At 43.5% G+C, this 25,142-nt stretch overlaps 1 protein-coding gene across 4 annotated transcripts in view; it reads left to right on the top strand.

Moving 5' to 3' along the window:
- LOC126248980 (dynamin-1-like protein) overlaps nucleotides 1-24,852 on the top strand; it is a 90,906-nt gene extending 66,054 nt beyond the window's left edge. For 2 of the 4 annotated variants that reach the window (XM_049950542.1, XM_049950541.1), the window contains exons 10-14: nucleotides 2,262-2,495; nucleotides 13,903-14,097; nucleotides 14,179-14,437; nucleotides 14,520-14,731; nucleotides 23,785-24,852. In XM_049950542.1, the coding sequence (XP_049806499.1) occupies nucleotides 2,262-2,495; nucleotides 13,903-14,097; nucleotides 14,179-14,437; nucleotides 14,520-14,731; nucleotides 23,785-23,841 (957 nt within the window). In that variant the 3' untranslated portion in view covers nucleotides 23,842-24,852. The remainder of the gene's footprint in view (nucleotides 1-2,261; nucleotides 2,496-13,902; nucleotides 14,098-14,178; nucleotides 14,438-14,519; nucleotides 14,732-23,784) is intronic. The other 2 variants (XM_049950540.1, XM_049950543.1) reach the window with 2 other exon arrangements.
- Nucleotides 24,853-25,142: the final 290 nt, after the last annotated feature.

Consider the following 25,142-nt stretch of genomic DNA (forward strand, 5'->3'; position numbering starts at 1 on the left):
CAAATTAGCAAAACAGTTAACATAATTGACATATTAAAAACCTTAAATTGCATAAAAACATTTCTGGATAGCTCTTCTCGGAAAAAAAATGCAGGCAGTGTTGTTAGAAGGCTTCTAAGTGAACACTATACATTATTGCTTTTGGAGAAATAAGAGCAATCATTGCCCATCACCAAATCGATGTACACACATAAAAAAAAATGAATGTGGATATTGTATCACAGACACAGTCCCTTTGACTGTTCACAGACATCACTAAACCTGCCCAAAGATGTAAACAACCTTACATGAACAGTGCCTATTAGACAGAGGGGGTCCAACAGCCCATCAGTTCCATTCATTCCATCAGTAAGGAGATACACGGCTCGTGTTGTCTGTAGTTCAACCATCCCTAGACGGTCAATACTGCAGTTCGATCGCGTACGCGTTGTTACTTTCTGCCAGGAAGGGCTCTCAACAAGGGAAGTGTCCAGGAGTTTTGGAGTGAACCAAAGCGATGTTGTTCGGGCATGGAGGAGATACAAAGAGACAGGAACTGTCGATAACATGCCTCACTCGGGCCACCGAAGGGCTATTACTGCAGTGGATGATCACTACCTACTGATTATGGCTCGGAGGAACCCTGACAGCAATGCCAATATGTTGAATAATACTTTTCGTGCAGCCACAGAACCTCGTGTTATGACTCAAACTGTGCGCAATAGGCTGCATGATGCACAATTCACTCCCGACGTCCATGACGAGGTCCATCTTTGCAACCACGACACCGTGCAGTGTGGTGCAGATGGGCCCAACAATGTGCCAAATGGACCACTCAGGATTGGCATCACGTTGTCTTCATCAATGAGTATCTATGTGCCTTCAACCAGATAAACGTCGGAGACATGTTTGGAGGCAACCACCATATCGGCAGCATATTAGCAAAGCATTCGTCTTCATGGACGACAATTCGTGCCCCCATCGTGCATATCTTGTGAATGACTTCCTTCATGATAACGACATCACTCAACTAAAGTGGCCAGCACGTTCTCCAGGCATGAACCCTATCGAACATGCCTGGGGTAGATTGAAAAGGGCTGTTTACGGACGATGTGACCTACCAACCACTCTGAGAGATCTACTCTGAATTGCCATTGAGAAGTGGGCCAATTTGGACCAACTGTGCCTTGATGAACTTGTGGATAGTGTGCTACGACGAATACAGGTATGCATCGATGCAAGAGGAGGTGCTACTGGGTATTGTGAGGTACTTGTGTACCACAATCTGGACCACCACCTCAGGAGGTCTTGCTGTATGGTGGTACAACATGCAATATGTGGTTTTTATGAGGAATAAAAAGGGGGAAATGATGTTTATGTTGATCTCTATTCCAATTTTCTGTGTAGGTTCCAGAACTCTTGGAACTGACATGATGCAAAACTTTTTTTGATGTTTGTGTGCTTTGAGTCATAGATTAACTCAGAATCCCCACTTATAACTGATGTGGCAAATCAAAAACTTCAGTTTGTGACCATGAGAACATGGAGAAATTAAGAATTTTGAGTTGGTTATCTGAGAGAAATCTTCTGATTGGATAAAATTAGCACCCTGATGAGTGGAAAATTATATTTTGATTGAGACTTGATTTAGTTGTGAGATAGAAGAGTGTATATGTGGTTGGAAGTAATATTTCATGCAAATGAATGCTGATAACAAGATTACTGGATGGTCCTCATTAGTTGGCAGACATGATATTCATTTAAATTTGTTACATATAAAAATGCATTTTCCATTTGTGTATGTATGACTAGCATAAAATATTAGACTCCACCCTGTGTGAAGTCAGTCTCATATTTTCTTTCTAGTATCTGATTTTTGGAATTTCAGTGGTTTTCTTTGTCTATTTGCTTTAGTTGTTTACATTTCTTTTAACATTGCAGTTTTTATCTGTGAGTGTTTTTTCTTTTTGCAACCTCAATGCCCCACCACCCTTCTTCCATATGAGCTTTGGTGTTCACTCATTGAATTTCATCAGTATTGCCTTTTTTCTGTGTTAAAGCATTATATTTCTTTTTTAATATCATTTACAAGTTAGACCAACATTCTGTGCTACTGTTCAAACATAACAGTTCCGTGCACCCTTTGTAAGTTTCCTTTCACTTCCGTTGTTTATGCTTATTAGCAGAAAATTATACTTTGGAGCCAAATTTTTAGGGAAAAATCACTTTATGTTAATGAACATGGCCAGTACTGCTGACAGGTCATGTCAGATGAAATTTAGTGTATAATGGTGTTCCAGATATCATTTGAACTTCTTGTGAAACGCCAAATTCGACGCCTTGAAGAGCCTGCTCTTCGCTGTGTTGAATTAGTCCATGAAGAAATGCAGAGAATCATCCAACACTGTGGTTCTGAAGTCCAGCAGGAACTAATGCGCTTCCCTAGGCTTCATGAAAAAATCGTGGATGTAGTAACTCATTTGCTGAGACGAAGACTACCAGTCACGAATCAGATGGTATGAAAACAAGCTGAATATATATTATGTTATGCATGTAGTGCTATGATACAGCAAAAATGTTGTACTAATCTTGGTTTTTCTTTTATATGTGTTAATTTTATGTAAAAGCTTTTGCTGGTTCAGAAGAGTTGTAAAAAGTTTAAAAATATTGTGTAATGTCGTCAAAAAGTTTAAAAATATTGTGTTATGTTGTCAGTAGAGTCAGGGCTATACCGTGTAGATAAATGAAGGAACTGGGTACTTTCATTTACTTTCATTACTATCATAACCTGCATCTTGTGTTAGAATTTCATGTAGTGACCTTTGTTTTTTAATTCCCTATCAGAAAATCTAACTTTCCCCTGTCTACATTGATTGGCTGAGAAGCAAAGCTATCATGTAAGTGATTTCTGGTGGTATCAGCTTACAGGTTGTTGAATTGAGAGAGAGAGAGAGAGAGAGAGAGAGAGAGAGAGAGAGAGAGAGAGCAGTTTCTCTAGTGCAGTCTTTGATTTAATTACTTACCCATTCAAATCCCAGTTACTGTGAAAGGTGGCATAGTTATCAACACATTGAACTCTCACTTGATAGATATGAGTCCGCAGCTCGTGGTCTAGTGGCTAGCGTTGCTGCCTCTGAATCATGGGGTCCCGGGTTCGATTCCATGCCGGGTTGGGAATTTTCTCTGCCTGGGGACTGGGTGTTTGTGTTGTCATCATCATCATCATCATCATCATCATCATAATTTGTGACAGTGACTAAATTGGAGTGTGCAAAAAATTGGACTGTGAAAAAAATTGCGACTTCGTATGGGTTCTGATGATCACGCAGGTTTGCGCCCCACAAACCAGTCATAATAATAATAATAATAATAATAGATGCAGAGGTGACATATCAAGCTAAAACTAAACAAAGGTCGCTACATTACGCATACATTGATTACCAAAAAGCTTTTGATAGTGTACCCCACTCATGGTTACTACAAATATTGGAAATATACAAAGTAGATCCTAAATTGATACAGTTCCTAAACATAGTAATGAAAAATTGGAAAACCACACTTAATATCCAAACAAATTCAAATAATATCACATCACAGCCAATACAGATTAAGCGTGGAATATACCAAGGAGACTCATTAAGTCCTTTCTGGTTCTGCCTTGCTCTGAACCCACTATCCAACATATTACTGGAACATACCCACACAAAATCACACATTTGCTATACATGGATGATCTAAAACTACTGGCAGCAACAAATCAACAACTCAACCAATTACTAAAGATAACAGAAGTATTCAGCAATGATATAAGTATGGCTTTTGGAACAGACAAATGTAAGAAAAATTGCATAGTCAAGGGAAAACACACTAAACAAGAAGATTACATATTGGATAACCACAGCGACTGCATAGAAGCGATGCAAAAACGGATGCCTATAAATATCTAGGATACAGACAAAAAATAGGAATAGATAATACAAATATTAAAGAAGAACTAAAAGAAAAATATAGACAAAGACTAACAAAAATACTGAAAACAGAATTGACAGCAAGAAACAAGACAAAAGCTATAAATACTTATGCCATACCAATATTGACCTACTCATTTGGAGTAGTGAAATGGAGTAACACAGACCTAGAAGCACTAAATACACTTACACGATCACAATGCAACAAATATAGAATACATCACATACATTCAGTAACAGAAAGATTCACATTAAGCAGAAAGGGAGGAGGAAGGGGATTTATCGACATAAAAAACCTACATTATGGACAGGTAGACAATTTAAGAAAATTCTTTCTAGAACGAGCAGAAACTAGCAAAATACACAAGGCAATCACTCATATAAATACATCGGCTACACCACTGCAATTTCATAACCACTTCTACAACCCTTTAGATCACATAACATCAACAGATATGAAGAAAGTAAATTGGAAAAAGAAAACACTTCATGGCAAGCACCCGTATCATCTAACACAGCCACACATCGATCAAGACGCATCCAACACATGGCTAAGAAAAGGCAATATATACAGTGAGACAGAAGGATTCATGATTGCAATACAGGATCAAACAATAAACACCAGGTATTACAGCAAGCATATTATTAAAGATCCCAATACCACAACAGATAAATCCAGACTTTGTAAACAACAAATAGAAACAGTAGATCACATCACAAGCGGATGTACAATACTAGCAAATACAGAATACCCCAGAAGACATGACAATGTCGCAAAAATAATACATCAACAGCTTGCCTTACAACATAAACTTTTAAAACAACAAGTTCCTACATACAAGTATGCACCACAAAATGTACTGGAGAATGATGAATACAAATTATACTGGAACAGAACCATTATAACAGATAAAACAACGCCACATAACAAACCTGACATCATACTCACCAATAAAAATAAGAAATTAACACAACTAATCGAAATATCCATACCCAATACAACAAATATACAAAAGAAAACAGGAGAAAAAATTGAAAAATACATCCAACTGGCTGAGGAAGTCAAGGACATGTGGCATCAGGATAAAGTTGACATCATACCAATTATACTATCAACCACAGGAGTCATACCACACAATATCCACCAGTACATCAATGCAATACAGCTACATCCAAACATATATATACAACTACAGAAATCCGTAATTATTGATACATGTTCAATTACCTGAAAGTTCCTAAATGCAATATAACACATACCGTACAGTTAATAGGAAGTGACGCTTGATCAAGGTCCGCGTCACTTTCCATTCTTAACCAGACTTAACGTCTGAGAAAGTAAAGAAATAATAATAATAATAATCATCATCATCATCAATAGGTCTGTGGTTCTATTCCCTGTCTGAGCCTCCAGACCTCCAGATATGGATTTTCTGTGGTTACCGTAAATTGCTTAAGGAAAATTCTGGTGCATTTTCCATTCATTACCATTCCCCATCATAGGTTTATTCAGCTTACCCACAACTGTCTGTGCTGATCACCACCTGTTTATCCCAGTAAACCAAAATGGCAAGTACTAATCCTTTTTGAAACATTCGTGGATCATTGAATGTCATGTCAATCAGGAAAGAGCATTATCCTGCGTACCATCTTGGATTTGGATGAAACTTGGCTTACTTGTTCTTCCTATGAAGATAAGCAACCACACCAAATGTTAACATTTATAACTGTCTGTTACTGTGTTATGCCACCTTAAAGTCAGGAAATTTTGCCATTTTTTAACACTGTGATGGCACAAAATGACACTTCTGAACATTTTGAAAATAAATTACTATTTTAAATTTATCATCCACACTGTGAAATTTAGTGATTAATAATTTCTGTGGTAAAGATTGTTGCAATGCTGCCCCATGTGGTGCGAGCATTCCCATTCCCAGGTGCCCCTTGTCACATTTGCTGGCAGGTGCGGGTAGTTTAAGTAACCATATGGTCAGATTGCACAAGTTTTGTCCAGGCACAAGCTGCTTGAGCATCTCTGCCTTGTGCACTCTACCAGTACAGTATGATTGTGTATGCTATGGCCTTTCTGCTTGACTGCCCCCGTAGCAGTTGTATGCCCTTTCCTGTACACCTGTGCCTTGTCTGCCTGAATGCCTTAATGCTGACGCTCTACCTGTTGTGGTCTACTGTAGTATAAGGACTGTAAAGATAAATAACTCGCATTTTTATGTAAAATCATCAAGAAAAAGAAATGTAGACTTATAGTCCTTTCTGTAAATTGTTGCAACTAGACCGAAAACTGGTTTTAGGCTACTTTATGAAAAGTTACTTTTACTGGTTTTGAAATGATGGAATTCATTATTAGACAACGTGCATGCATTCATCAAAAACAGGTTACGTTGGTTTGCAGATGGGTTGCCATAGGTTAAACAGTAATTCTCAGTTGCAGAAGTGTAAGAATGATGGTTATGCAACAGACTAGTGTGTTAGAATGCAACTTCCCCCCCCCCCCCTCGCCCCCCTCCTCTCTCTCTCTCTCTCTCTCTCTCTCTCTCTCTCTCTCTCTCTCTCTCTCTCTCTTTCACTCACTCAATCACACACACACACACACACACACACACACACACACACACACACACACACAATAATGGTAATTTATTTTTAAAATGTTAGCAAGTGTCATTTGTGTCATCACAGTGTTAAAAACCATAAAACTACAAAAATCTGAAGTTCCATAAAAAGAAGACAGATATAAAGTACTAACATTTGATATTGTTATTTATTTTTGTAGAGAGAACTGAATGCGTAATGTGGCATGGTGGTTAGCACACTGGACTCATATTCGGGAGGATGACAGTTCAAATCCGTATCAGACCATTTTAGGTTTTCTGCGATTTCCCTAAATCGCTCCAAGCAAATGCTGGGATGGTTTCCTTGAAAGGGCATGGTCAATTTCCTTTCCCATCTTTGAAACAAGTCAAGCTTGTACTCCATCTCTAATGACATTGATGTCAACGGGATGTTAAGTCCTCATCTTCCTTCCTTCGTTGGGAGAATAGATAAGCTTAATCCAATCTGAGATGCTAGGGGAGAATTTTTTGTGGTGGAATTGACATGGAAAACAGAGGAGTGTTTTGAAGAGGACTAGTACTTGCCATTTTGGTGCCTCTAGATGGTAAGCAGATGTTTTTCAGTAGAGACAAGAGTCCTGAAAGTCTGTCATCCAAATAAACCTGGGGTGGGGCAGATAATCTAAAGGATACACCTTACGCATGCTAATCTTGACTCAATGGTAATATTTTTGTTTTTACAATACTTTCCCCATAATTGTACTTTGGGCAATAAAACAAAATCCATGCTGCGCAAGATAAATAACATTGCTAATTGCTGCCAGTAGAAAAATCTTGAATGCTTGGTGTTCTGCAGCTTACATCTTCTATACACAGTGAGCTGCACAAGAAATGAAAATTGTTTTTTTGGGTTTATAAACCATCAGTGGCATATTATATGTTTCTAGAGCAATGACATGCTCGTCAGTTAATATTACATGATCTGAAATGTGTTCTATAATATAGTACACAGTTTCTCATATATGTTACTGCTGTCAAATTTTAGGCAGTGATAATCCTTGATAATGTTTGACATAACTGTCATATAGAGTAAACCATGAAAGACTGCGCATTGTGGCCAATTACTGTGCCCCACTGAGAGAATATCTGCTCTTGTGGACCAACACCTACTGCCTGTTACCAGTAACCTGTGCTCCTATTTAAACGACGTTTACCATTTCCTGTTCTGACTCTCCACAGTTCCTAATCCTGTACGAGCCACACAGCGCCCTGCTTGTCATTGTTGATGCCATTCCTCTGTACACTTCGTGTACAATGCCAGTGGCCTTGCCACTAGTGAACACTATCATTCCCAATGTCCTTCTGACTCCAAACCTACAACCTCCTTCATATCCTCACCCACAATTACTTCTCTTTTGAAGCAAATCCATGTTACAGCAGTGTGTACCAGCATTGCACCAGGCTGTGCCAATCTGTTCATGGACCATCTAGAGGAATTCTTCCTAATCACCCAGGATCCCAAATCCCTAACCTGGTTCTGATTCACTGATGAAGTCTTTGTGATCTGCACTGAGGGTGAGGACACCCTATCCATATCCCTCCAAAACCTGAACACCCTCCCCTGTGACTCAGTGCCACCCAGGACTGAAGCAACTGAATCATATTCTCTGCCAGGGTTTCAATTGCCTCTCTTTAAACCTTGAAATGAGGAATATCCTTCCCACTATACTTCCCACCCCCTCCCACTGTGGTATTTTGCCACCCACCAAATCTGCACAAGATCCTTGTCCATCTCTATTCGACCCCAGCTCTCATACCCTTGCCTCATGGCTCATATCCCTGGTCAGACATAGATGCAAGAACTGTCCCATACATCATCCCTCCACCACCTACACTGGTACAGTCACAGGCATCTCCTGCCCTGCCAAAGTCAGGACTACCTTTGAAAGCTGTCATGTGATCTGCAAACTAAGCTGCAGCTATGTGGGCATGACAACTAACAAACTGTCTGTCTGCATGAATGGCCTTTGGCAAACTGACCAAGAGACAGTTGGAGCATCCAGTTGCTGAAAATGCAGTGCACCACATTGTGCATCACTTACATGTCTGCTTCACAGCCCGAGTCTGAATTGCACCCTCACCCCCCCCACCACAGGATTGCTGCTCCTATGAGGCACTGTTACCATTCAGTCTGGTCACAGAGGCTAGAGACAGTGGTCATATGTATGTTTTCCCTGTCAGTAGAAGGCCTAAGTTCTTGAGAAGCCGCACTTCTTATTTTTTATTTACCAGTTTCATTCTTCAAATGAACAAGAGCATCATGAAAATATACACTGTAAAAGATACAACTTGAGATAATACAGAAAACTTTCATTGCTGTTATGTAAAATACATATTCTGTTTCAAGCATGGCGACTTTTGTTGATAAATTGGCTAACAGCTCTAAAGGTTAAACTGGCTGTACTGTAGTATGTAAACTTATGTTTAAAGTACAGTAGTAAATAATATTGACAGAGCCAAAGATGAAATTGACTGTACAACAGTACTTGTAATGTCCATGGTATAGTGTATCCAAAGTTATTTTACAACTACAGAAAACGAAATTTACATTTTAGTCACCTATTTGTATGGGCTTGTGTATAGACATCTGTAAGTATACCGTAAGTGTACTTTAAACATAAGCTTAAAACTACAGTAAAGCCAGTTAAATATTTATAGCTATCAGCGTACTTTAAATGCAATCATTAATGCTGTCGGCCAAGTTTCAACATAAGTAACCATGCTGGAAATATGTACTTTCATAACACCAGTGCAAGTTTTCTGTATTATCTCAATTTGTATCTTTTTACAGTGTATATTCTGATAATGATCTTGTTCATTTGAAGAGCAAAACCGGTAGTTAAAAAACACAGAGTGCTGCTTTCAAGAACTTAGTTTTAACAGCCACTCCCCCTGCAGGCAATTGCTATATAGAAGAGGGCCTTTTGGCCAACAGCTAAATGTATAGCAAACTTTTCATTTGTTCCATCCTGGATTGTGTGAAAGAATAAAATAACTAACAGAAAGAAAGCTGAGAGAATGAAAGTGAAATGAGTAAACACCGAAAAAAATATATATAAAAACACCAAAGAAGAGGAAAAAGGGGGGAGGGGGTGATATGCTAATGGCGAGTGAAGTGATTGAGGATATGTTTGAAAGTTTCCATATCTGGAGTTCCTGTGGTACAGAACATATGGAATTTATCTCTGAAATGTTTGTAGAATACACAGGTATAGGTCACAGTTGTTCATTTTGTAAGGATGAACCAGTGCATAATAGTCTTAAAACTCCGAAAATTCTCATAGACATACACAAATCCTCACACAGGATAAGATACACCAACAGTGCATTTAATATGCATGTAAGTCATGAAAGTGTAGAATTTTTAACTGAATCTCTGAAGTCTGCAAAATGTATATAGAAAAAGAGAAAATGCGGAATTACAATATTTTTTTCAGTCAGCATGTTAAGACATTTTGTATGACTGAAGCGCTATTCCATGTGGCAGAAGTGAAGGATGACAATTATTGAACTGTATGAAAAGAAACGTAAATTAGTTACAAGCTACAGCATACACACACTTCATTCAACATGTAAGGATCACTACAGGTATTTGGATTTAGGTTATGACATGTTAGAAATGCCTGCCATCATTGGCGATGATTTGGTGCAGGCAAATATCAAAATTCGCATGACCTGCTGAAGTGTTGAAACATCGATGCTGTCTATGACCTCCCGAATGGCTGTTTTCAGCTCAGCAATGGTATACCTTGTCTTTAAGGGTATACGGAACGCCCTATGCTTACAATGTTAAATTGAGCTAAAAGTTAGGAACATTTTCTCATTTGTTATTTGGACGATACTCTTGATTTTTTTCACAGAACGCAGAGATATGTTCTGCTTTTATGCTGAATTATTAATTTTGAAAAAATAATGTATAGTTTTTCAGATATTTTATTTTTTGTAAATGTTAAAAAAAGTTATACATTTTAACAAGTATTTTAAAATTTACATCCATTAATACAAAATAATTCCACATATCTTTTAATTCAGATATATTAGAAGGTCTTAAGGAACAACTACAGAAAATTTCATCTTTCTACTATAAATAGGTCCTGAGAAAATGTACCTTACACACAAAAAAACTAAAGTTACGGGAAATTAGCTTCAAAGTTTTTACTTCAGTACAAGCCTGCTCCATAGCTTGTATCATCAGAATCGTCCAACAGCTTCCTCTTGATGGCTCTGCTATGCTGTCTAGCCATCTTTGAATATACTTTTATGGCATTATCTGAAGACCTGAGCCGTTCCTTGTCCAAACAAAGCATAGCTGCGGCAGTTCGTAGTTCTACACAGAGCCCGAACTTTGCACTTTGTTATATTGCCCTGATTGAATGATGAAACAGCATCATAAACGCCAAAGTGAAGTGTGTTTATACCCACAAACACAGTTTTAGGTAGTCTATTCCATATCACATGGTTCACACACTCATTGGGATTTTGAGTCCGGCCATGAAGACATTTCTTTAGTACACTAATATCTGCGAGGTCTCGGAATATACATTTTATTTCATCCATTATGGCAGGTGGCAGGTGATGAGGGTGATTGTATTGTTTCTTAGTTACCTTGCCTCTGTTGTACTTGCACCAACTGTCGTCTCCTTTTGGACATAGCCCATGTTGGGGATTCTCATTGTTTGAAACTGTATGAAAAAACAGAGCCCAGACTGCTCTTCTCATTAATTCTGCATCTGGTGTATTCTGTCTTATTGCTAGACCATAGCACTTCTGAATATGATCTATTGTAGCATCTGTCAGTCTATTTTTCCCATCTAAAGTTTTTCCATCGCTCAATTTCTTGCCTTTCATGCTAGCCTTGAGCCGTCGAAGTCTTGATCCCATCCTTTTCTGATCATGGCCAACACACTCCAGTTTGGAAATTTTCACATCGTTACCATAGGGTCTCAGTTTCTCAGTTTCTTTGAAAGCCTTTGAGTCACCATCTCCAAGATAATTTATATATCTAACGTTGTACCATTTTACTGAGCGTTGATAAATACTTCTTACACCAGCAACTTCCATACCACCACTTGACCCATAGTAATTTGCCATGCACTCCTCTTCATGTTTATTTTTCATTTTCTCCTTGCATCTGCAATGCTTGGAAAGTATTGCCACATCAACTACCTTACCAGTGTCCACACTCGTAGCTGTTACTACATCATTCAGAGATGTGTGGCCTCTCTTCTGCCAGCTTCCATCAAAAGCTATGGACAAGTCTCTGCTATTATTTTCAACAACTGCTTCCTCAACAGCATCTTTCATGTTTTCCTGTGCCACATCTTCTACAGCAGAGCCTATTGCAATTATGTGTTTGTTAAATTTTGGAGGTGGAGGAGGGAGGTTCATCACACCACACAACATGGCACCTGCAGCCCTGCCCTTTCCTATACACTGTAATCCATAAACCAGTCTAATGTTTATATCGTATAGTTTACCTGTATCTGCAGTAACATGTGAGGAATTGAAGAAAGTAACACTGTGTTTGCAATAACTGCACATCAACTCTAATTCACAAGCAAGTCCTACATGTAAGTTTGTTTTCAATGAAACACCACATTTTCCACATTGTTTGCAGCACACATTGTTCTCCAAAACATCTGATAATAAAGAGATGTTAATTACCTCATATTTTGTAGTCCCAGCATTTAGTTTCTTGTATTCTTCTTCAATTCCAGCTAGTTTTCTTCTTGAAGCACTTTCCGGTGTAGTGGCAGCAGCATCACTCAATGTATCACTACCAGTGTTGAGGTTAGTCGCTACTGGGACATCAGATACTGAAGAAGATGAATCAGACGAATTTTTAGTACACTTTACTTTCTTGCGCCAATGTACACACTTTCTAAATACCTTCAGACTAGGTCTTGGCATGTTGAAGGAAAGAAAACTCAATGACTTCTCCACATAAGACTTTCACAACAATGGCATGGATGTACTCACAAAGGAAACAATACAGTTGGTGCAGAATCTATTGTCAACTGTCTAGCAGTGTAGCCAACAGAAAAGCTAACTCTTTTGTGCTCAATTATATCTCTGGCAAGGCTGTCTATATCAGGTATATTTCACGTCTCATATACAAGGTGCGGAACATCGTGTGTCGAAATTATTTTAAAAAATTATTTAAAATAGTTCTATTCACGTCATCCAAATATTTTATACATGGTATTAAACGGGAGAGTCTAAATTTTTCGAAAATGCATTTACCCAAAAATCGATTTTTTCATCGAAAAACTCATTCCGTATACCCTTAAAGTAGCCTGAAGAAAAGGAGTCGCATGTATTCAGATCTGGAGAATATGACGGCCAATTAGGCCCATGCCAGTGGCCTCTGGGTACCCCAGACCAGAATCCGATCTCCAAAGTGCTCCTCAGTGACATCAAACACTCTCCTGCTTCGATGTGGTCTAGCTCTGCCTCGGATGAACCACATCTTCTTGAAATCAGTTTCACTTTGGATAATGGGGGTGAAATCATCTTCCGAAACCTTCATGTACCGTTCATTAGTTACTGTGCCATCAAGGGATATCACACCGATTATTCGGTGACTGGACATTGTACACCCCACAGTCACCAGTTGAAGATGAAGAGACTTCTCAATCACGAAATGCAGATTCTCATTCCCCCAAACATGCCAATTTTGCTTACTGACGAGCCTATCCGAATGAAAGTGGGCTTTGTTGCTAAACTAAACCATACATGCACATACGAATTCCCATCATGCCCCGTGGACAACTGTGCAGTTTGAACGTCCTAATGCAAACTGTTTAGAAGTTACGATGATTTTATTTCATATACTTATATAATTTTCACCCTGTTTTGTGCTCTAGATTGCAATGCGTCTCAGTGAGATATGAGAATGTTATATTTGTATGAAACTTTCAAAGCTGGAAGACATAACCAAACTGGTGGTAGAGCATTGTGATGATGAGCAAGGCAGAATAATGAATAGTATCCCAAAGTGTAAGAGAGAAAATTAAATAAACTTTTGTGAAAAATGGGGAAGAAAAGGTCTTACACATTGCTAGCCACCTGAAACTCCTATATTAATGAAAAGAGAAATGTATTACACTTGCAAGTCAGATACTTTATTTCATCCTTTTACAAACAGGATGAATTCTGTGAATGTAATATTTCATGTGATGCCTGCAAATTTCTAACATTTTGTGAAGTGAATTTGTCAGCTAGCTCATGTGACAGACCCAGTGCTCTTTGTATATGATAACCAACTCAGTATACAGTTTTCTTAATTTAACTTTTTTATTTAGATGCAACTTATCTTTTTTCAGGTAGAAAACCTGGTAGCAATTGAACTTGCGTATATTAATACGAGGCACCCAGATTTTAATAAAGATGCAGCACTTGCGTCGTGCTTGTTCTCAACGCCACCGGCTGAAGAAGATACACCAACACCAAAGCCTACAAATCTAAAATATCCTGAAAATAATTTTCCTTACACACCAGTAGAACTGGAAGGGGCCAAGGTAATATAGTACTTTCATTAATTTAGTTGTAACTAGATACGTGTATATTGTGGTACAGCTAAAGATTTGTGTGTTTTGCAGAACTCCTTTGGTGCCAAGTCAAATGCTGATGCCAGTGGGTGGCTATCAAACTTGTTTCCTGCTGGTCGAATGGACAATAAAGAAAACCAAAGTATTAGAGATAAATCTATAGAACTTAATTCTTCTGCTTTACCAAACCATGTTTTTGAAGCAAAAGGTGTACTTTCGCCTCAAAAGCCAGTAAATTTGCTACCTGAAGTTCCTGTACAGACAAACAGGAAACTTTCAGAAAAAGAGAAAAGGGATTGTGATGTAATAGGTTGGTGTATAATTCAGGCTTTTAAGTCATTCTTATTCTTAATCACGCATTTTCTGATGTCTGACTTCTTGTTTTGTTTCAGAACGCCTCATAAAAGTATATTTCTATATAGTACGTAAATCAATTCAGGATACTGTACCAAAGGCTGTAATGCATTTTCTTGTAAATTATGTGAAAGATAACCTCCAGTCTGAGCTGGTTGCACATCTTTACAAATCGGCGCAGGCTGAGGAGCTGTTGAGTGAAGCGGAACATGTTGCACAGCGTAGAAAAGATGCAGCCGATATGTTAAAAGTATGTACTTTGTGGTGGTGATTCTCTAAATTTCTGTCTATCTGTATAATGGTTACCTTTATAGCTTGTGCCTCTTGACACTGCACAAGAGATGCTGTAGGTTTCTTCTAGTAAAAACAAAATTTAAGTGATATATTATTCTTCAGATTACTACTCACCCTATAGAGCAGACAAAGAGTGACAGACAGGCACAATGAAAAGACTGCTACACACATGACCTCTGCCTCTGGCAGCTGTGGTCAGACTCTGGAAGAAGGCCATTTGCTAAAAGCTAAAATGTGTAGTAGTCTTTTCCATTGGGTCTATCTGTGACTCAGTGTGTGCTCTATACAGTGAGTAGCAACCTGTCCTTTCATAGTATTGTTGTTGTTCTAGTCTGGACTTTACATTGTTTGATATATTAGTCTGATTTTTTCAGATGGATAGAAAAATTAGTCCAATCGTTCAGAGAATGACTAGGTGAACCACGGAAAATTGGAAACCAAAATATACTGTTTGGGCACACTGCACTACAAGCAGTCTTGTCAAATTCCTCACCATGTCATCAGAAGACATAAACCATGCATTATGCATAAAAATAAAATCCAAGAACAAAGAGAAGGCAGTTGGGAACATTTGTAGGCATGATACTAATTAACTCAGTAAGGAAAACTATATCCAATCATTGATGGCAGTAGCAGTGAACAGATGATAAATTTAGCTCATTGGCCACTAGATTTGATCAGTACTTCATAAATCGAAGGAAAAATGGGCCATTGGAAGTGGAGGTTTTAGATGTACTTAGACAAGCATTGTATACTCCACCAGCAAATCAAAGTTTTGCCAAGTCAACTATTAAAGACATATCAAAATTCATTAGGTTACTGAAAAGCAGCAACTCTTGTTGCTAGGATGGTATTTCACCAAAGTATTGAAACCATCTATCGAATTTGATAGTGGCCCTGCTAGATTTACCTCTTTCATTCAGTCAATATGAGTCAAGTGATATCTCTTGAAAGACTGATATGTGCAGTAGTAATTCCCATTTATAAAAGTAGAGGTTAGCAAATGACCTTTAATTATGGATTCTGCTTCCTCCTCTGTGTATTCATAAAAATGTTCGAAAACATGTCTTACAACAGAATATTGAACCTCCTACCTAAGAGTAACATTTTGGCAACTGCATGGTTTGCTTCTGTAAAGGATTCTCTACAAAGAAAGCAATATATGAACTCACCAACTTAGTTCAATAGTACTAAACAAGAAAAATTACAGTGTTGGTATTTTCTGTGAACTTGCTAAGGGCTTCAGTTGCATGGAACATAAGATTCTGTTTTGGAAATGAATATGTAATTGCATTAATTGCACCAGTGTTGCATGGGTAGTCAAATCTTGTCAGAAAATGGTCCCGTTAACAAATTATGCCACAGGTATAAAACAAAACTCACAGTGGAGAAACATTAAATATGGAGTCCTACAAGATTCAGTGGTGGCCCACTCCTGTTTTTGACCTGTGTAAATGATCTACCAGGGACATGGAGGACTCTTCAAAAACTGGAATGTGTATTGACACATGAGGATACTTCTGAAAGGATTCACACATCCACATCAGGCATAGCCTAGAGCTTAATTGAACACACTGATAACTGGTTCACAGCCAACAGTTTAAACCTCAGTTGTATAAAACAATAAAGAGTGAACTTAGGGTTAACTCTGAAACTGACAGAGTCCTTATAATTAAACTTTCGCTTCTTGAGCCAGTGTAGAAGGAAAACTGTGTACCCAACTTCATAGGAATGATGTTCAGACTGTCCACTGCAGAGTTTGTGTTGTTAGTAGTGTGTGTGTCATGACTTGTTGTTAGGTGCCAATACTGGTATGGCAACATAGGGCTAAAACACGAAAATCAGTCTGCATTACAGTTGCAGAAAGTCAACATGGGGTCTGGAAAGAGTGAGCAGGACTTTACTCGTAAATCTCAGAACAATAATAATAGTGCTACTGCTTTTAGTGAATATTGATGCATTAAAGAAATATGGAGAGGTCCTTTTTCAGCACTGGGGTTGTTGAACTTGATTTGGAAGTTCAAATTATTTAGCGATTATGGAATTTCTCTAGTAGACTGACAACCAATTGCATCACAAATTATTGAAGAAGTTACTGTTGCCTTGGCCGAGAATGCTTTATGTAATTTCCAGTCTTTGAGCAGTGCACAAGCTGTGTCTTGACAGCTGAACATTGCGTGGTTTAACATTGTTTTGGGCACGGATAGAGCAGTCTCTATTGTACTCTCAAGCTGTTGTGAATACAGATGGTCATCACGTTGAGCAAAATTTGTAACATGAGACATAAACATGTTACATAGTTGACAAGTGTTAATTTCTCATGCAGAAATTAAAATATGTTTCTATCAATGGTTTATTCATTATCTATCTTCCGCATGTCCTTACAAATTTTGCCACAAAGTTTTATTGAAATTATTGAAGTTACTTAATTGCTTAATATGCAGTACAGTGTAACCCCACTTTCACATTCCCAAAATTGACATTTTTCCCAATTTTTACAACATTTTTTGTTCAGTCCCTTAAAATTTTCAATGTTCCAGTCATTAATTTACACTCACTTTTGTGGCATTATGATTATAAAGTTATTGCTATTTACACTTAATGAAATGATGTTCATGGAGATAAACAAAAATGGTGTAATTAATAAAATGTCACTGGCAAGGCATGGGATATCTAGTAGTGTTTACAAACCTTACACAGTTAACTTTCTTTGAGCCTTGGACTCCATAGTTATGAAGTTATTAAGCTCATTAAAAGTTGGAAGTACATCCAGTGCTTGGTCTCCTAACGGCTCGTACATTGTGTGTAGCATTGTTCTTAGTTACATTATTGAACAAAATGTCAGATTGAGTTAAACTTCACTATTAGTCAGAGTGATGGGAAGTTCGCACCAATAAAGATGGCCTATGGCAGTGCCTCTTCTCAATTATACAAAATATTGCCCCAAACTGTCATAGATGTGGCAACTCCTGTGAAAATTATAGGAACTGCATGGGAATTATTGGCACATTATTTCATAAAAAATACATAGATTTTGATTTGCAGGGAAACATTCTCAAGTGGTGTATCGCAGTATCTCCCCCTCGCTCCTCTGCCTCCCCCCTCGCTCCTCTGCCTCCCCCCTCGCGCCTCTGCCTCCCCCCTCGCGCCTCTGCCTCCCCCCTCGCGCCTCTGCCTCCCCTCTCGCGCCTCTGCCTCCCCCCTCGCGCCTCTGCCTCCCCCCTCGCGCCTCTGCCTCCCCCCTCGCGCCTCTGCCTCCCCCCTCGCGCCTCTGCCTCCCCCCTCGCGCCTCTGCCTCCCCCCTCGCGCCTCTGCCTCCCCCCTCGCGCCTCTGCCTCCCCCCTCGCGCCTCTGCCTCCCCGCCTCGCGCCTCTGCCTCCCCCCTCGCGCCTCTGCCTCCCCCCTCGCGCCTCTGCCTCCCCCCTCGCGCCTCTGCCTCCCCCCTCGCGCCACTGCACTGCCTCCCCCCTCGCGCCTCTGCCCTGCCTCCCCCCTCGCGCCTCTGCCCTGCCTCCCCCCTCGCGCCTCTGCCCTGCCTCCCCCCTCGCGCCTCTGCCCTGCCTCCCCCCTCGCGCCTCTGCCCTGCCTCCCCCCTCGCGCCTCTGCCCTGCCTCCCCCCTCGCGCCTCTGCCCTGCCTCCCCCCTCGCGCCTCTGCCCTGCCTCCCCCCCTCGCGCCTCTGCCCTGCCTCCCCCCCTCGCGCCTCTGCCCTGCCTCCCCCCCTCGCGCCTCTGCCCTGCCTCCCCCCTCGCGCCTCTGCCCTGCCTCCCCCCTCGCGCCTCTGCCCTGCCTCCCCCCTCGCGCCTCTGCCCTGCCTCCCCCCTCGCGCCTCTGCCCTGCCTCCCCCCTCGCGCCTCTGCCCTGCCTCCCCCCTCGCGCCTCTGCCCTGCCTCCCCCCTCGCGCCTCTGCCCTGCCTCCCCCCTCGCCTCTGCCCTGCCTACCCCCTCGCGCCTCTGCCCTGCCTCCCCCCTCGCGCCTCTGCCCTGCCTCCCCCCTCGCGCCTCTGCCCTGCCTCCCCCCTCGCGCCTCTGCCCTGCCTCCCCCCTCGCGCCTCTGCCCTGCCTCCCCCCTCGCGCCTCTGCCCTGCCTCCCCCCTCGCGCCTCTGCCCTGCCTCCCCCCTCGCCCCTCTGCCCTGCCTCCCCCCTCGCCCCTCTGCCCTGCCTCCCCCCTCGCCCCTCTGCCCTGCCTCCCCCCTCGCCCCTCTGCCCTGCCTCCCCCCTCGCCCCTCTGCCCTGCCTCCCCCCTCGCCCCTCTGCCCTGCCTCCCCCCTCGCGCCTCTGCCCTGCCTCCCCCCCTCGCGCCTCTGCCCGGCCTCCCCCCCTCGCGCCTCTGCCCGGCCTCCCCCCCTCGCGCCTCTGCCCGGCCTCCCCCCCTCGCGCCTCTGCCCGGCCTCCCCCCCTCGCGCCTCTGCCCGGCCTCCCCCCCCTCGCGCCTCTGCCCGGCCTCCCCCCCTCGCGCCTCTGCCCGGCCTCCCCCCCTCGCGCCTCTGCCCGGCCTCCCCCCCTCGCGCCTCTGCCCGGCCTCCCCCCCTCGCGCCTCTGCCCGGCCTCCCCCCCTCGCGCCTCTGCCCGGCCTCCCCCCCTCGCGCCTCTGCCCGGCCTCCCCCCCTCGCGCCTCTGCCCGGCCTCCCCCCCTCGCGCCTCTGCCCGGCCTCCCCCCCTCGCGCCTCTGCCCGGCCTCCCCCCCTCGCGCCTCTGCCCGGCCTCCCCCCCTCGCGCCTCTGCCCGGCCTCCCCCCCTCGCGCCTCTGCCCGGCCTCCCCCCCTCGCGCCTCTGCCCGGCCTCCCCCCCTCGCGCCTCTGCCCGGCCTCCCCCCCTCGCGCCTCTGCCCGGCCTCCCCCCCTCGCGCCTCTGCCCGGCCTCCCCCCCTCGCGCCTCTGCCCGGCCTCCCCCCCTCGCGCCTCTGCCCGGCCTCCCCCCCTCGCGCCTCTGCCCGGCCTCCCCCCCTCGCGCCTCTGCCCGGCCTCCCCCCCTCGCGCCTCTGCGCGGCCTCGCCCCCTCGCGCCTCTGCCCGGCCTCGCCCCCTCGCGCCTCTGCCCGGCCTCGCCCCCTCGCGCCTCTGCCCGGCCTCGCCCCCTCGCGCCTCTGCCCTGCCTCGCCCCCTCGCGCCTCTGCCCGGCCTCCCCCCCTCGCGCCTCTGCCCGGCCTCCCCCCCTCGCGCCTCTGCCCGGCCTCCCTCCCCTCGCGCCTCTGCCCGGCCTCCCCCCCTCGCGCCTCTGCCCGGCCTCCCCCCCTCGCGCCTCTGCCCGGCCTCCCCCCCCTCGCGCCTCTGCCCGGCCTCCCCCCCTCGCGCCTCTGCCCGGCCTCCCCCCCCTCGCGCCTCTGCCAGGCCTCCCCCCCTCGCGCCTCCCCCCCCTCGCGCCTCTGCCCGGCCTCCCCCCCCTCGCGCCTCTGCCCGGCCTCCCCCCTCGCGCCTCTGCCCGGCCTCCCCCCCTCGCTCCTCTGCCCGGCATCCCCCCCCCTCGCTCCTCTGCCCGGCCTCCCCCCCCCTCGCGCCTCTGCCCGGCCGCCCCCCCCCTCGCGCCTCTGCCCGGCCTCCCCCCCCCTCGCGCCTCTGCCCGGCCTCCCCCCCCTCGCGCCTCTGCCCGGCCTCCCCCCCCCTCGCGCCTCTGCCCGGCCTCCCCCCCCCCCTCGCGCCTCTGCCCGGCCTCCCCCCCCCTCGCGCCTCTGCCCGGCATCCCCCCCCTCGCGCCTCTGCCCGGCCTCCCCCCCCCTCGCGCCTCTGCCCGGCCTCCCCCCCCCTCGCGCCTCTGCCCGGCCTCCCCCCCCCTCGCGCCTCTGCCCGGCCTCCCCCCCCCTCGCGCCTCTGCCCGGCCTCCCCCCCCCTCGCGCCTCTGCCCGGCCTCCGCCCCCCTCGCGCCTCTGCCCGGCCTCCGCCCCCCTCGCGCCTCTGCCCGGCCTCCGCCCCCCTCGCGCCTCTGCCCGGCCTCCGCCCCCCTCGCGCCTCTGCCCGGCCTCCGCCCCCCTCGCGCCTCTGCCCGGCCTCCGCCCCCCTCGCGCCTCTGCCCGGCCTCCGCCCCCCTCGCGCCTCTGCCCGGCCTCCGCCCCCCTCGCGCCTCTGCCCGGCCTCCGCCCCCCTCGCGCCTCTGCCCGGCCTCCCCCCCCCTCGCGCCTCTGCCCGGCCTCCCCCCCCCTCGCGCCTCTGCCCGGCCTCCCCCCCCCTCGCGCCTCTGCCCGGCCTCCCCCCCCCTCGCGCCTCTGCCCGGCCTCCCCCCCCCTCGCGCCTCTGCCCGGCCTCCCCCCCCCTCGCGCCTCTGCCCGGCCTCCCCCCCCCTCGCGCCTCTGCCCGGCCTCCCCCCCCCTCGCGCCTCCGCCCGGCCTCCCCCCCCCTCGCGCCTCCGCCCGGCCTCCCCCCCCCCTCGCGCCTCCGCCCGGCCTGCCCCCCTCGCGCCTCCCCTCCCCTTCTCCCTCCCATTCCCCCCTCTTCCTCTCCCTTCCCCCCTCTTCCTCTCCCTTCCCCCCTCTTCCTCTCACTGAATATGTAGCGATTTCGGAGTGGTGGCTAGGTTAGGACCTGACAGTAGAGCTTAAATTTAACTACACATGCGACTGTGTATCGTGTTCTACAAAAGTGTGGTGCACAATGTAACTAATTTCATCATCTGTCATTAGATTTATGCAACATATGTCTGTGTCTTGTAACCACCTTCGGACTTCTGTTAAATTTCTTATGTACACATCAGAAGTGTAAAAGCTGTCAATGAATTAGAGAATCGGATAAATTCACCAGAAGATATTGAAACAAACTATAATAAAAAAAAAGACCTAGCAATGTTTTCCTGAAAAATAAAACTTATATAAGAGCAAAGGTCTGGAATTGGTCAGTAGGCTGCAATTACCTGGAATTGGTCAGTAGGCTGCAATTACATCGCTAATTGGGGTTTTGTAATTTTTTAAAGTTACATGAAAAGTGTGGAAAAGGTATTGATTGTAGTAGGTAAAAACAGCAGTTCATTAGTGTAGAGGAAGAGCAGTGATTTACTCCAGAGTGTAATTGTTAATGTGAGTAGTTTAGTGTTAACTGTAATTGGCTGCTTCTGCACATTAATGTAAAACTTGACCCGTTACACATGCCCGATCCTTCATGATGGGATGTACGACTCATTGTTTGAATAAATAACTGAATCTGTGTGATGCTGAAGGATACTGGGTTAGTAATGTGTTAAATGTAGTTGAGGTATGGGATCAGTATAGAGTGTGAAAATCCACTGGTTGTTAAAGGAAATATTTCTGTACAGGTTGTATGTAATGTAAAGATGCATTTTCATCTCAATAAATAAATCACAATCTAAGGAGAAAGTGCAACATGGTTGGATGTGTCAGAGGTTGTGATACATGAAACAATTTGTACTTTTCACTAATAACACCAAAGGCAGCAAGTTTTTAATATATAAATATTATTTGCAGCATATAACCTCTACAACTGTGTAAGAGTTTGGATTGTGTACGAGAAATTCATGGCATGACATAGTCAATGCCAAATATACGCAAACATGTCAGTGAAATTGAGTAAAACTTCTTTTCGTTTATAGTGTCATTGAAGTTCAGCAGTTTATGGAGGCGTTGTATGAACTATCCAGTTTCATAAAATATTGTTCTTTCACATTCTCGTCTCTTTATATTATTACCTACAGGGTGGTGATCGCTGTTACCTTGTGTTATGATTAATTATAAATTATTACATGGTATGATAATGAGTACACGTGTTCAAGTGGTTGTAATATAGCGATCACTGTCCTTCATCAAACCTCAGTGTATCCTGTCGTTTAGTTACCCAGCTTGAACAGTAATTTCTTACTAACAGGCTATTTCTGTCACAATGTGCTGAAGGATTTTGCAGTGATTCATTGTGAATTGCGTGGCAGTATAAGATTAGCTGCAAATCACTGTACAGTCCCAGTGCTCATACTGACAGCTAGTTTGTGGGTATTGAGTGTTTCAAAGTTCAATATGTAAACAATTTTTTTGTTGGTGTTATCAGTTGGAGGGGGTTTAAGAAATAGTTCCATTATCATACGTAAGGTTGTATTTGTAGGGTATTCTATTAATTTTAGGGGAGGGGCCTGTGAGAGTATTACAGAAACATTAAAGACACCTCAGTGTGATACGAGAAAGGCATTGTGCATTGTAGACTTTACCATTAAGTTTGTGATGGCTTTTGATTCAAAACAAATTAAGGAAATCACAATTTATCCAGTGTACATCTCATGTAATGATGACGACGACAGAGTTAAAGAACTTGGAGCTTATACAGAATGATTCCTTTGTTTTTGCCATGTACTATCTGCAAGTGGTATGGATAGGTGAAAGGAATAAGTCTAGCATACTATATAATCACTGTAAGGTGCTGAGTTAGGTTGCACAATACTTAATGCACTCGACTCACATTTGCGAAGAGTAGAGTTCAAATCCCTATTTTCTCATCTAGCTTAAGGTAAATGCCAGCATGGTTCCCTTAAAACAGATACGGCCAGTTTTGTTTCCTGTCATTGCTCTATCTGAACTTATGTCCGCTCTCAAAAGGTGGTGTTGTCAGGCCATTAAACACTGATCTTTCTTCTTTTAGTACATATGTAGTTACTGTAGCAACTGTGTATGTCACTGTTGGTATTGGCACATGGAAATAAGGAGAAATGGAAGAGCATTTACATAAGCAGTGGGAAAAGAATAATAATTTGATGCTGACACATTCGGTGGAGGAAATTATACAAGCTGTAAGGAATTAAGATTTTACACTTAGGTTAGTTACACCCCATTCTCTGTCCCTCCACTCATGTCATCATATATTGTACAAATGTCACTGGATTCCAGAGGTAACCTTTTAACACACAGAACAGGTGCGTTTAAGCCTTGCCCACTTAGCTCCTCCCTCAACACTTTATCTTCAAAATTCGTGATTAGAGGATGCTAAGGAAGGGGACTTCACTGCTGTGATTAACTGTGTAGTATCTTATGCTAGCAGTAATGATACTTGTTGCAATAAAACTACTTTCTTTTTTTTTTTTTCAGGCTCTGCAAAATGCAAGTAGCATTATTAGTGAGATACGTGAAACCCATGTGTGGTGAAGACTTAATAGTGACTGGAAACAATTGATTTCGTGTTTCCAGAAAAATCGCAGTTTGCCAGTAGTTTAATTCAGATACATGGAATGTATAGCACATTTGTGACCATGTAGATGACTGGGTTTGAATGCAAATAAGTTTTAATTGTGTTTATTGTTATTTATTTGAATGATACATCTGTTTGCATTTTTTACACAACATAGAATGTAGCAATCATTATTAAATGGTGAAATTCACAGTTTTCGAAGTATGTGTGTTATTCATGGTTCCTTGTGTACCTGATTCAGACGTTTGCAGACGACTCGTAAACTTCGTGTATGTAATTAATCTTTGTATTACTACGTTTACGCAAAAAATAAGCTTGTTATTTAAATTTTAAAAATCTTGACATTTGTTAATAACTGTATGTAATCACATAGTTTGTAGGTGTTAATCATAACATCATTGCCTCTGTGAAGTGTTAGATTTTTTTTGTATAGCTCAGTTAAGTTTAAAATACAGAAAGTTTACTGTATATATGATGTTCAACTGGACCAAATATTTGGAAGGAAAAAAATTCATGAACATTTGTTTTATACTGCACTGTCAATAATTGATAATCATGTGTTGTATTGTGATCTTTGTGGAGACAACAGTTCTCCTTTCATGCCTTTAAAACGAAAAGCATTTTGAGATGTTTAAATCTATATTACACTGAACTGCGTGTATAGAAAGAGATGCCAATTCAGACACATTAATGTGGTGATACAAGAACTTATGCAATAACATTCATTTATAAGTTAATTGTTTGACCTGTCTTATTTGTAGATTATCACAATTGACAATTGTATTCACTGCAAAAAGTGAATTACTGTCAATTTTTAGTTCAGTTAAAAACATGGTACTTAATTGTTTGCCTGGCAGTTTTGAGCTTAAAGAATATTAATTAAGAGTATGTTTAGTTATGTCAAGTTTTTCATGAAAAGCTTTATATGCCATTCTTATTTGGAACTAGCAGATTTTGCATTACATCAGTTGTGGATATAATTGAAAGTTAAAATGCATTAATAAACAAATTGAAATTGTTATTGCATACTGAATTTGTTGCTGTGTTCCAATTTTATTCATTCCTTCTGTGCACTAATGTTGAGCACACTTTAATCGTATGTTGTGGACCTTTTACTGTTGTTTGTTAGGGCAGTAGCATAGACGCGTTAGACCAGGCAGAAAATCTTCAGCAAAATTCCCTCCCTGACCTTGTCATCTGAGATAATCATCCATCTCAAATGATGTTAATATGAGTGAATGGGATGTTAGCCACTGAC

The sequence above is a fragment of the Schistocerca nitens genome, chromosome 3, assembly GCF_023898315.1.
Source record: "Schistocerca nitens isolate TAMUIC-IGC-003100 chromosome 3, iqSchNite1.1, whole genome shotgun sequence".
Taxonomy (NCBI): Eukaryota; Metazoa; Arthropoda; class Insecta; order Orthoptera; family Acrididae; genus Schistocerca; species Schistocerca nitens.